The following is a 12,337-nucleotide window of genomic DNA, read 5'->3' as shown; positions in this document are numbered from 1 at the left end:
TCAAACAAAAAACCCCCAAGAAAGTCCTGTTGCCTTTTGAAGGAGAAACTCACCACCACCACCAGTTTTAAGACAACCATGGTTGAGAAACTCCAAAGACATTCTATAGTAATCTCAATAAATATTCTGTTCAGGAGCAGGGCTAATGCTGATATCTTCTTATATATATATATATAACCTTGTGTTTATTGGCATATTCTGTTGATACGATGAAGCCTTTGCTGTTGCACTCAAGAACATGTACGATCCTGAATCGGAAGTGAATGAAGAAGATGTTCTAGGAATTCTCGCTTCAGCACAAGTGCTGCAGTTCCCTACCCTTTTCCTAAAGTAAGTAGATTATGACATACAATTTGCTTGACATTTGTGGAGTGAGTGATGCCATGGCACTCCTCTTATTACAAAAATGTTCTGAGTGGCATGTCAGCTTTCATCAACCAAAGTCTATCCCAAACTGTGTTTTAAACTACCGTATTTTACAGAGTATAAGACCCACCTTGGTTTCCAGGGAGGAAAATAGGGAAAAGAATCTGCTTACTAGATATTCATTTGGCTAGCATCCTAAATCTGGTCAGCTTCAGCACATTATTTTATCCCCTGGTTAAGGGCATTAAAAAATATTATACAGAGAGAGTAACAATGAAAGAGTTTGCAAGCCAGTAAGAGCTGGGAACATTGTTAGCACATGGTCAGGGCTGGAAAGAAACATTCAGAGCAAGAAGAGCAATGGAAAAAAACTACAAAGACTTAGGGCTTGGAAAACATTCTTCTCAAAGAGTAATAATGAAAGAGTTTGCAAGCCAGTAAGAGCTGGGAACATTGTTAGCACATGGTTAGGGATGGAAAGAAACATTCAGAGTAAGTAGAGCAATGGAAAAAAACTACAAAGACTTAGGGCTTGGAAAACATTCTTCGTAAAGAGTAATAAGGAAAGAGCTTGCAAGCCAGTAAGAGCTGGGAACATTGTTAGCACCTGGTTAAGGCTGGAAAAAAACATTTAGTGTAAGTTAGAGCAATGAAAAAACCCCTGCAAAGACTTAGGGCTTGAAAAACATTCTTTGCAAAGAGTTACAATGAAAGAACCTGCAAGGTAAGAGCTGGGAAGATCGTTAGCACTTAGTTAGAGCTGGGGGGGGGGGAAGCTTCAGAAAAGCTACATTCAGCCTCTTTTAGGGAGGAAAAATGTACAGTACATTTATATTTAAATGCTAAGGGTAATTAGGTCAGTTTTGATGAACTTTATCTACCAGCACAGAAGATAAAAGAAAAATTCAGCAAATTTTCTTTATTTGGTTGTTATTCCACCTTTATTATTTTATAAGTACTTGAAGGAAGAAACATGCACAGTACTTCTTCCTCTTCCTGTTTTCCCCACAACAAAAACTCTGTAAGGAATATTGGGCCAAGATCATCCAGCTGGCTTTTGTGATGGCTTTTGTGTTTCTAGGCCAGCACCTTCACCAAGCTGAGTCTCTACAAGCAAACAGCCATCAGAGGCATTTTAGCCTCAGAATTTCTTTAGCCACCCAGTGGGAAATTCTGGAAGTGCGTCTCATTGATTCTTCAGAGAATCATCTTCAAGACAATTTCAGAATTCCGTAGAGGGCAGTGATGGTGAACCTACGGTACACAGATCCACATCTGAGGGCACATGAGGAACATGTGTGTGCTGTCCGGCTGATTTTCGGCCTTTTTTCCGGTCATTTTCACTCTCCTCAGGCTTCAGGAAAGCCTCCTGAACCCTGAGAGTGGTGAAAAAGGGCCCAACGAGCCAACTGGAAGTTCGTTTTCAAACTTCCGTTTGGCCTATTGGGCCATTTTTTGCCATTCCCAGGCTTCAGGAAGCCGGAGGCATCAATGAGGCCTGTGTGCGTGCGTGGGGAGAAGCATGGGGGAGGGGTTGTGCGCATGCACGGGACTGCATGGAGGTTGTGTGCATGCATGGGAGAGGGCACGAGTGCGGGCCTGAGCTCATGCTAGCGTACGCACGCACCTTTTTGGCACATAAGCCAAAAAAGGTTCACCATCACTGGTAAATTCCCCGTGCCTGATCTAAACTATTGTTTCTCTAGTAATATTACAATGCAGATTTCACTAAACCTGCAGGCTTCCAAAGATGTTCAAAGTTATCTCTCATAGCATCTAACCAGAATGATGGACTACCAATGATCACACTCCTATAATTCTTTTGGGATTGAGAGATGTAGGATACATTTGAAAGCTCCCAGGTTGGAGAAAGCTGCTGTAGAATAATATATCAAGCATATTTGCTTATGTTAATCACCCGATAAGATCCAGTGAAGTTTTTCATTTTCTATCTAAACTTCTAAAGAAGGTTTTAAATATTATTGGCAAAATTTTCTGTATTCCCATACATCTTTTTGAAGCCAACAATATTAGAGTGAGAAAATGATAGAAATGTATCTCTTTCATCCAGTAAGAACACAAGATCATGTTTTCTGCTTGCCTGTTCTCTGCCTGTCTGGAAAGGTTGAATGAATAATCTAAGTTGTATAGTTTTAAATGTGCTTTATAAAATTTGACTCTAAGATTGGCTTCCTTATCTTGAAAAAAAAAACCCAGTAGTTAAACATACCGTATTTTTCTGAGTATAAGACACACCTTTTCCTCCCTAAAAGAGGCTGAAAATTCAGGTGCGTCTTATACTCTGGATGCAGCTTTTTTCAAAGCTTTTCCCCCCAGCCCTAACTAGGTGCTAACGATATTCTCAGCTCTTATCTTGCAGATTCTTTCATTGTTACTGTCTGCAAAGAATGTTTTCCAAGCTCTAAGTCTTTGCAGATTTTTTTTCATTGCTCTACTTGATCAGAATTTTTCTTTCCAGCCCTAACCAGGTGCTAACAATGTTCCCAGCTCTTACTGGCTTGCAAGATCTTTCATTGTTATTCTTTCCAAATAAGTTTTTTTTTTAAAGCCCCAAGCAGGGGATAAAATAATGTGCTGAAACTGACCAGACTAAGGATGTTAGCCAGATGAATATTCTTTTCCCTATTTCTCTCCCCAAAAACTAATTGCATCTTATACTGTGAAAAATGTGGTATTTTTAGAACATTGGTAAACTTCTGCTGCTTTAAATTGCTAGAGAAGTGGTAAGATGAATTCACTGACAGACAGTTTTAAACTTGCAAGTTTCCCCATTTATGCAAAAGCATTTTGTGATGAAACAACGGTGGTGTCTGGTGTACAATTCTTCTGTCTCCTCTTTCATAAGATAAATTTGAAAATATGTGCATAGTGTAGAATGATAGTTGAAAGGCTGAGTAATTAAATCTTGAAAAAAATGTTAATTATTTCAGATGGAGAAGAACATATCAGGTTTCTACCAGAGTATTGGATCAGAATTTTAAAAACTTTTTTATGTCCATGGATGTCTCACTATCATAAAGCTTCTGTTTGCTTTGATATAAATAATTGTTTTCCCGTTGCTTGGGGATTTTAATAAAGGGAACTGAAAGTAATTATTGTTTAATTTCTGTCTTGATTTGATGTCTCGGGTTAATTTCTCCTTCCCCTTAAATTTTGTTTTAAAAACACGGAATATTTTTATTGCCCTTCCTTTCTGTCTTGTCCCTAAATTCAGACAAGTTGTCCAGCTATTCTAAATAACTGCTTTTTGCCAAGACACTACAAAGAACTCTAGAGGAGCCATTTTTATTTGTCTGACTGGATCGGGAAGGGAGAGGGCCTTACTCGTCCCACAGAGAAATAAAATATTTGACCAAGATGCAAACTCTGTTGTCCCCTGAGAAAATTGTATAATTAAACATGAGGTAAACAAATACTGTTTCCCCACAATAGCAGTCTACTATGCCCGTTGAGAGGATAAATGCTGCAGAGGGAGCTAGGCTAAGCTGGGTATGAAGAGAAAGGATTCAACATGATTCTATGAAGAATCATTGAAATACACACCAGAATTTCCCACCCAAGGGACAAAGAAATTCTGTGATTTGCAAAAATGCACCTGGTTTGCTTATAGAGAGCCAAAGGCTAGAGAGATTACTTGCCTTTCTCATTTCCTTCTTTTGGTTCTCCTCTTAACCCTCTTCTCGCTTATAGCTCAATCTTTTCTGCCCTTCAGGTGCATCCAGGTCATGAAAAGGAGCATTTGTTCTACCAATGTCTCTAACTACTATATTGCAGGCCGCAAGGTGAGCTGCAAACTTTTTTAATTTAAAGTAGTAAACTAATATACAGTGGTCCCTTGACTTTCGTGGGTCCAATTTTTGCAGAAAGGCTATACCATGGTTTTTTAAAATATTAATAAAAAATACTGTGGTTTTTTTGAACAAACAGGCTGCACAATGTACAATACTATGCGTTTTAACTTTCCTCTTCCCCCCCCCCCATCCCACCTTTCCTGCTTCTTTAAATAAAAGCTCTGCTTCCGCCCCAGCCTCCAGATCCCTCCCCTTTAATTCTCAGAGTGTTGGAACGCTCCCCTTAAAGCCGAGCCTTACTGCTGTCCACCACCGCCAACTCTTCTCCGTTAGTGGTAGCATCTGACCTCCCAGCTGACCAGCCTGGAGTCCTGGCTGGATCCCTCTTGCCTTGACCTTCAACTTCCCCTGCCCTGACCCTGAGCACCGGTGCTGCTGCTGCCACCATGGGAGGTGCCGGCAGCGAGCGCAGCAAAACCCCCAGCTTGCCGCCCCGTTGTCCCTGCAGGTTCTGGGGGTAAGTAAAACCAGGAATGGAGGAGGGAGAGGGAGGAAGGAAGGAAGGAAGCATCTCTACTTTACGGAAATTTGACTTTTGCGGACAGTCTTGGAACATATCCCCTGCAAAAGTCAAGGGGCCACTGTATAAATGGGCCGATTTTGCTTTCCTTATGTTTGTGCAAGTTTTTGTATAGTTGTAATCAGTAGCAAGTTCCTACCAATACGGTTGCCGCCATCGCACCAGTAGTAAAAACGGAACTGTGCGCGCAGTTTGGAGTGTCTGGCATGCACGCACATGCATCCTATTGAGATTTCGCTTCTGCGTATGTGCAGAAAACAAAAACTCACAAGAGGACATGCACATGTCTGAGATTTCGGTGGGTTTTTTTTGCTTCTGTGCCTGCACACAAGCAAAACAAAATCACCAAAATCTCTCTCACGTGTGTGTCAACTCGTGAGATTTGGTTTCCTGTGCATGTGCAGAAGCAAAATCTTTCTGGGACATGCATGTGCATGTTCACCAGACACTCGAAGCTACACATTTATTTATTTATTTATTTTGTCCAATACACAATGAGGGTTTTAGTGGGTATATATCTATATACACATAATAAAATACATGATGAAGGTTATAGAGGAGATACTCATAGTAAAATATATCTAAGAAATAATAGAAAAGAAGATAAAGTAATAGAACATATCAATGAAAGAATAGAAGAAGAGATATAGTAATAGAAGAAAGGTATAGGAGATATAGGAGAACAATAGGACAGGGGACGGAAGGCACTCTAGTGCACTTGTACTTGCCCCTTACTGACCTCTTAGGAATCTGGATAGGTCAACCGTAGATAATCTAAGGGTAAAGTGTTGGGGGTTTGGGGATGACACTATGGAGTCTGGTAATGAGTTCCACGCTTCGAAAACTCGGTTACTGAAGTCATATTTTTTACAGTCAAGTTTGGAGCGGTTAATATTAAGTTTAAATCTGTTATGCACTCTTGTGTTGTTGTGGTTGAAGCTGGACAGGCAGGACGTTGCAGCATATGATCTTGTGGGCAACACTTAGATCTTGTTTAAGGCGTCTTAGTTCTAAACTTTCTAGGCCCAGGATTGAAAGTCTAGTCTCATAGGGTATTCTATTTCGAGTGGAGGAGTGAAGGGCTCTTCTGGTGAAGTATCTTTGGACATTTTCAAGGGTGTTAATGTCTGAGATGCGATATGGGTTCCAAACAGATGCAGCACATTGGTAGCAGCGGGAGCAGGAACTCCAACTTGATTGTAATGATGTTCTGAAATCAGAAACAAACTGATTTCTCTACGTCATTTTTTTAGCTCCTTCTTCATCAGTTGGTTGCCTCTTACTGAGTTTTAATGAAACTTGCACTCATCTATTCAATGAACAGATTATTTACATGTAACAGATCCTTAACTTGCTCAAGAAGGAGGTTTCTGGAAACAGTTCTTAAATAAATTGGGTGTATCTCCTGGATGGAAACCAACAGTCCTGCAGATCTCTGGCTTTAGAAGTGCTCTTCGAATTCTTTAAGAATTGAAAACCAGAGATATTTTTCACATACAGTACAGAAAATTAGCACAAGCTCAACAGAGATCTGCAAATCCTCCTGGGTGGAATTCTAAATGTATTACTTGCACTTCCATGTTATAACATTAGATTTGCTACTATTAAAATGTCACCCATCAAAAAATGAATGTTCTTTTATTTTTTGTCTCCACTCAAATATAGGCACAGTGGTTTAATTTCCAGTTTCCGCCACAAGATGGTTCTAGAGTTCAGAGTTTCTTTAACTTCTCTTTTTCTCCCTACTTTGGAAACAGTATAAGCAACCTTACTTGATCGCTATCTGTGAAAGATGGACTGAGGTAAAACTTGTCCCAGAGCTTGGCTGCCAGATTTCTCTGCGGAACCTGCCACACGAGCTGCTACAGAAAGTGCTTAAGTCTCCAAGGTGAGAAAGTACTTGGCTAAAAAGACAGGGTTCTGAATACAGGCATGGTCTTCTTAGATTGAGTAAAGGTCCATTAAGATAATAGACACCTTCTGCCGCCTGAATCCCAGTGACCGATTAGGTCCCACAGAGTTGGCCTTTTCCGGGTTCTGTTGACAAAACAATGTCATCTGGTGGGACCCAGGGGAAGAGCCTTCTCTATTGGGCCCCGGCCCTCTGGAATCAACTCCCCCCGGAGATTAGGACTGCCCCCACCCTCCTTGCCTTTCGTAAACTCCTGAAAACCCCCCTATGTTAGCAGGCATGGGAAAATTGATATACCCCTCGGCTGTTCCGTTTTATGTATGATGTGTTTGGGCTGTATGATTGTTTTTAATAAGGGTTTTAAAAAAAAATTTAAAAAAAAATATTGGATTCGTACTTTGTATTGCTTGTTGTGAGCTCCGAGTTCTCGGAGAGGGGCGGCGTACAAATCTAATAAATAATAATAATAATAATAATAATAATAATAATAATAATAATTGTTTTGTTGTTGTTTTGTTGTTGTTTTGTTGTTGTTGTTGTTGTTGTTGTTATTATTATTATTATTATTATTATTATTATTACCGTATGTAAGAAAGGTTGCTGCTCCAGTAAGTCTCCCCTGCCTGGCAGCAACTACCCCCAGGCCTGAAAACACTTGTGCACACTGATGCAAGCACCTCTAGACACATCCCTACCCAACAACAAGACTCCCACCAGGCTCAAAATCCTACCCACAAACACAGTATGACATCCAGCAGCAGCCATCTTGGACTAGTGAAGACCTGTCATTTTCAGCACTACCAGTGCACACTCCATGCCAGTCGGTACGAAATTTGACTTCTGCGCATGCACAGCAAGCAAAATCTCATCTGAAGACGCTCATGCCAGTGAGATTTCAGTGATTTTTTTCTGATTTTTTGCTTCCACGCATGCGCAGAAGCAAAAATAGATGAAAATTGCCAACATTTCACTCATGTGAATGTCGTCATGTGAGATTTCACTTGCTGTGCATACTCAGAAGCCAAATCTCACATGGGGGTGCACATGCGCACATCAGGGGCATGCAGCTGTGCACACATCCCAAAAATCTGTTTCGGTAGCAGGCCATCATTGCCTTGAACCTGAAATTGCTAAACTGGACACCATTTATCTGCCTGCTGACCAAGTGCAAGCTACCTGGAATTTGCATCTTCCTATCAACTTCCTTTCTGACTTTGATTGTTAAAACCTGGCAGCAAACTTACCCTGTTTCCCCCAAAATAAGACATCCCCTGATAATAAGCCTATTCGGGCTTTTCAGTGCATGGCAATAAGGCCAAGTGCTTATTTCTGTTATGCCAGGCTATTGGCAATTAGTCCCCCAGTGAGTTCAGAATAAGTTTCAAACACACACACAGTCAAAAGGCAAAAAAGCAAGTTTATAAACACAAGCTCCGAGAGGAGTCAAATTACTCTCACCCGAAAGTCCTTGGATGCAGAAGAGTGCCAAAACAAAAGAGTAGATAAGACAGCTGTAAATTCACACAGCTACACAAGCCAAAAGTCCTCAGGAGTTCTTTTACCCTGAAATGTCCAAAGTTTCCTAAAAGTCCTTGAATACGCTGTAGCAATTGTCTTCCAAAAGCCTTTTCTTCACCAACGGATAAATGCCCACAGCCCACGCTTCCCAATGCCCATATTTATCATAAGCTCATTAACATAATTACCCCTTGAACAGGTGCACTCACTTATCTTCGGAGATGCCTGCGCAACTGTTCCCTTCTTGCCACAAGCCTGCGCACACGGGCATCCACAAGTGGGTCCTCCCCCGATTCTGATGACTCACTAATTGGAGCACTGACTGGTGAGCTGGCTGCACCCATCTCCCTATCTGTTTCCTCTCCCCCATTGTCTGTCCCTGGCTGTGAGCCAACTTCACTGTCCGATTCTGCTGGCAATAAAACAGGTCTCCGATAAACTGAGGATTCCCATAAATTAATATCAAAATTCCCCACTGGAGGAGCTGGCCCAGAGCCAACCACAACAATTTCAGGGTTCAAAAAAAATATAAGACAGAGTCTTATTTTCAGGGAAACACTAGTGACCTCTTTTCCTCAAGGAACGGCACTGTGGACCTTCACTAATCAATGCAATGAGTAATCAATGCAGTCATGTGACATTGCCTTGCAACTGCATTGCTTCCCAGTGGAAATTCTGGTCCCAATTAACATCATCATTAATCAAGGACTACATTATAGTATGATAAAATACAAACACTATTTTAGCAAATATAAAATGGCAGGAGTTACAGCATAAAATGCAAAGAACACATATGTTAATATTCACTTAGTAGTGATATAATTATATAGGTACTTATAAAGATTGTAGAAATTAAGAAGAAAGGAAGTACAGCAGAGTCAAACTGGTCCCACTAGCTAGACCAGACTTAAGAAATCAAGTAAACAGAAAGGATATTTTTATTCCTTTTGGGCTATGGAACCTTCTAAATCTGATTATAGGGGGTCCTCGGGTTACGTCAGTCCTGAGTTACGGTGCTTCATGGTTACAACACATCTCCCCGCAGAGTAGCTCCATGCTTCTATTACCTCTATTGCAGAGTTTCACGAAGGTTTGCAGCTCAGTTAACCTCTGTGGGTGCCTGGCCGCCCCCCCCCCCTCCTTCTGCCATATCGTGCTTGCTTGGCTCACTCTCACCACGGGAGGAAGAGCCAGGACCCCCCAACCTGTTCCCTTCCCCTCAAAACAGGCCTTGCAAGTCACACACCACACCGCACAATAGCTCCCGCACGCCCTCTGGCAAGCTTCCCATGGGGGGGACGGGACAGCGGCAGAAATGCTGATCAGCTGGAGAGCTATATGTAGCAGGCAAGTGACAGGTTCTCCAGCTCTATTTGTTCAAATTCTCCATTTTCCTAATGAGTTACAGTATATAGCCAGACTGTTTCATTCCCATGCTCCTGCTGAAAGTTGCCCACATTTTCCACACTTCTAATTTTTGAATAGACTCTTCTCTTGTCACAGCCTTTCATTTATTTCACTCTTCTCGGAAAGCAATTAACTCCCTCCCCTAAAGTTTTAAGGGCTGTTCTTTTCAAATTTCCTTGTCAGTACATGGTTTTCACAAAAGCCTCTGTCTTCTTGAGTTATGTAATGTTAGTCTGGCCATTTCTTAGCCTCATCTCCTCTCTGCAAAGTCTCCTTTGTGGGTAGGATGAGGGCCAAGAAGATCACTTTTCATCAGATTAGTTTAGGAAGCAACTAGTTGCCCAGACTTGTCTTGATTAAACAGTAGATATTATACTAGCAATCCAGTGGAGGTTCTTACTAAAAATACAGGAAATAGCAATAGCACTTATACAGCCCTCTCTAAGTGGTTTACAGGGTCAGCATATTGCCCTCAACCATTTGGGTCCTCATTTTACTGACCTTGGAAGGATGGAAGACTGAGACAAGACCTTGAGCCACTCAGAATCGGAGTGAGCAGTGAGTTAGCCTGCAGTACCGCATTCTAACCACTGCGCTACCACATGGATAGAGAGTATGCACCAGTAAATAAAATTATGTTTTGCTTTTAAAACAAAGTCATATCTGACTGCTAAGGTGTTAACAATATTTTTATAGATTAGAAGTAATCATCACAATATTTTAGACCTGTATTTGTCAACTTTTGGATGGGTGGACTTCAAGTCTCAGAATTGCCGGCTACAGAATTTTGAAGCTTGAAGTCCACCCATCGTAAGCTGTTGAAGTTGAGAACACACTTATCTAGATCTTGGGTTGGGCTTTCACATTTAAACTGCAACATAATCAAAGTTCTCTGGATTTCTTCCCCATTAAAGTCGGCCCCTGTTTCTACTGAAAATCGAAATGGCATTGATGTTAATCTTAATTGCCCTATTTCAGAGATTATTTTTTGTTTTATTTTTTTAGAATACAAGTTTGTAACGTTGGCTGCTATTAAACTTAGCATTTTGCAAACACTGGGCTATATCACTTACTGTTTTTAGAATTACAATCAATATCTCCAAGATCAGACATTAATTAATATGCTGAAATACACTGCTCAAAAAAATAAAGGGAACACTTAAAAAACAGAATATAGCCTCAAGTAAATCAAACTTCTGTGAAATCAAACAGTCCCCTTAGGAAGCAACACTGATTGACAGTCAATTCCACATGCTGTTGTGCAAATGGAATAGTTTTGCAAATAAAATATTCAATGAGAATATTTCATTCATTCAGATTTAGGATGTGTTATTTGAGTGTTCCCTTTATTTTTTGAGCAGTATATATTACATGAATTTGAAGTAACAGAACCTTTGAAAACATTAAAAGAAAACACTCTAAGATGAAATGTTTTTGCTTTATCTTAAAATGACTGTTCTTTCAAAAAAATTGCTTCAAATTGTAACTACTGTAATTGATTGATATTTCCCTTTTTACCAGGTTGTTTACCATCAATGAATTCTACCTCTTGAGAACTGCACTATATTGGGTATTCCTGCAGCAAAATCCCAAAATTCAGATAATCCCATCTTATGATGCTATCCTCACATATTTTAGCAGGTATACTTTTGTTCCATGCATCATGACTTAGGCCTGATTTCCTTCAGCTCTCAGCACAAATTTAAATTTCTTCTGCTAGCAAACTGTCCTTTGGCTAATTGCAGAAGTTCTAGCCTATTACAAGTGGAAAAGAAGGGATGAATGTGGAAAAGGGGGGAGGGGGTTAAGCCACACCCATTATGTAATGACATGGGATTCCCTGATCTAACGTGGTCTTCAACAGGGGAAGTTCTAAACAAGCTACTTTATTATATTTCTCAAACGTTCTATGGCAGTGATGGCGAACCTATGGCACGGGTGCCACAGGTGGCACGCGGAGCCATATCTACTGGCACGTGAGCTGTTGCCCTAGCTCAGCTCCAGCGTGCATATGTGTGCTGGGCAGCTGATTTTTGGATCACACACAGGCTCTGAGAGAGCATTTTTGGCTTCCAGAGAGCCTCCAGAGGGATAGGGAGGGCATTTTTACCCTCCCCTGGTTCCAGGGAAGTCTTTGGAGCCTGAGGATGGCGAAACACAAGCCTACTGGCCCCACCAGAAGTTTTGAAAGAGGCTGTTTCCAGCCTCCAGAAGGCTTCTGGGCAAAGCTGTTTTTGCCCTCCCCAGGCATTGAATTATGGGTGTGTGGGCACTTGTACACATGTGATAGCGCAGTGTCGCCCAACCTTGACAACTTGAAGATATCTGGACTTCAACTCCCAGAAGTCCCCAGCCAGCATTCACTGGCTGGGGAATTCTGGGAGTTGAAGTCCAAATATCTTCAAGTTGCCAAGGTTAGGAAACACTGCGATAGCATATACACACTCTCTTTTGGCACTCGAGGAAAAAAAGGTTCGCCATCACTGTTCTATGGTATCGGTTGAGTTTTGAAAGAGAGCTGGCCTCAGATAAATGACTAATAAGAATGGGAAGGTGCCCTTTAGGCCACCCCAAGCTCCCTGCAGAAATCCCCCTCTATGTTTTACAGCTGAACATATGTCCTTCCGATCCCAGTCAAACATAATATAAAGAATGATCAGTCCCTTAAGCTGCATCTGCTGCTGCTAAGGCAGAAATCCAGCAGGCCATGCTTTTCATGTCCTTTCCTGACCCAAACAGCAT

The 12,337-nt window shown here is 41.2% G+C and overlaps 1 protein-coding gene across 1 annotated transcript in view; it reads left to right on the top strand.

Moving 5' to 3' along the window:
- The window catches only part of BTBD16 (BTB domain containing 16), a 57,041-nt gene that overhangs the window by 21,584 nt on the left and 23,120 nt on the right, over window positions 1–12,337 (top strand). Inside the window, exons 8-11 of the mRNA XM_070752559.1 lie at window positions 216–330; window positions 4,100–4,169; window positions 6,516–6,646; window positions 11,117–11,236. Coding sequence (XP_070608660.1) covers window positions 216–330; window positions 4,100–4,169; window positions 6,516–6,646; window positions 11,117–11,236 — 436 coding nt within the window. The remainder of the gene's footprint in view (window positions 1–215; window positions 331–4,099; window positions 4,170–6,515; window positions 6,647–11,116; window positions 11,237–12,337) is intronic.

This window comes from Erythrolamprus reginae, chromosome 5 (assembly GCF_031021105.1).
Source record: "Erythrolamprus reginae isolate rEryReg1 chromosome 5, rEryReg1.hap1, whole genome shotgun sequence".
NCBI lineage: Eukaryota > Metazoa > Chordata > Lepidosauria > Squamata > Dipsadidae > Erythrolamprus > Erythrolamprus reginae.
Note: the sequence above shows the minus strand (reverse complement) of the source record. Positions and strands in the feature narration are given on the sequence as shown.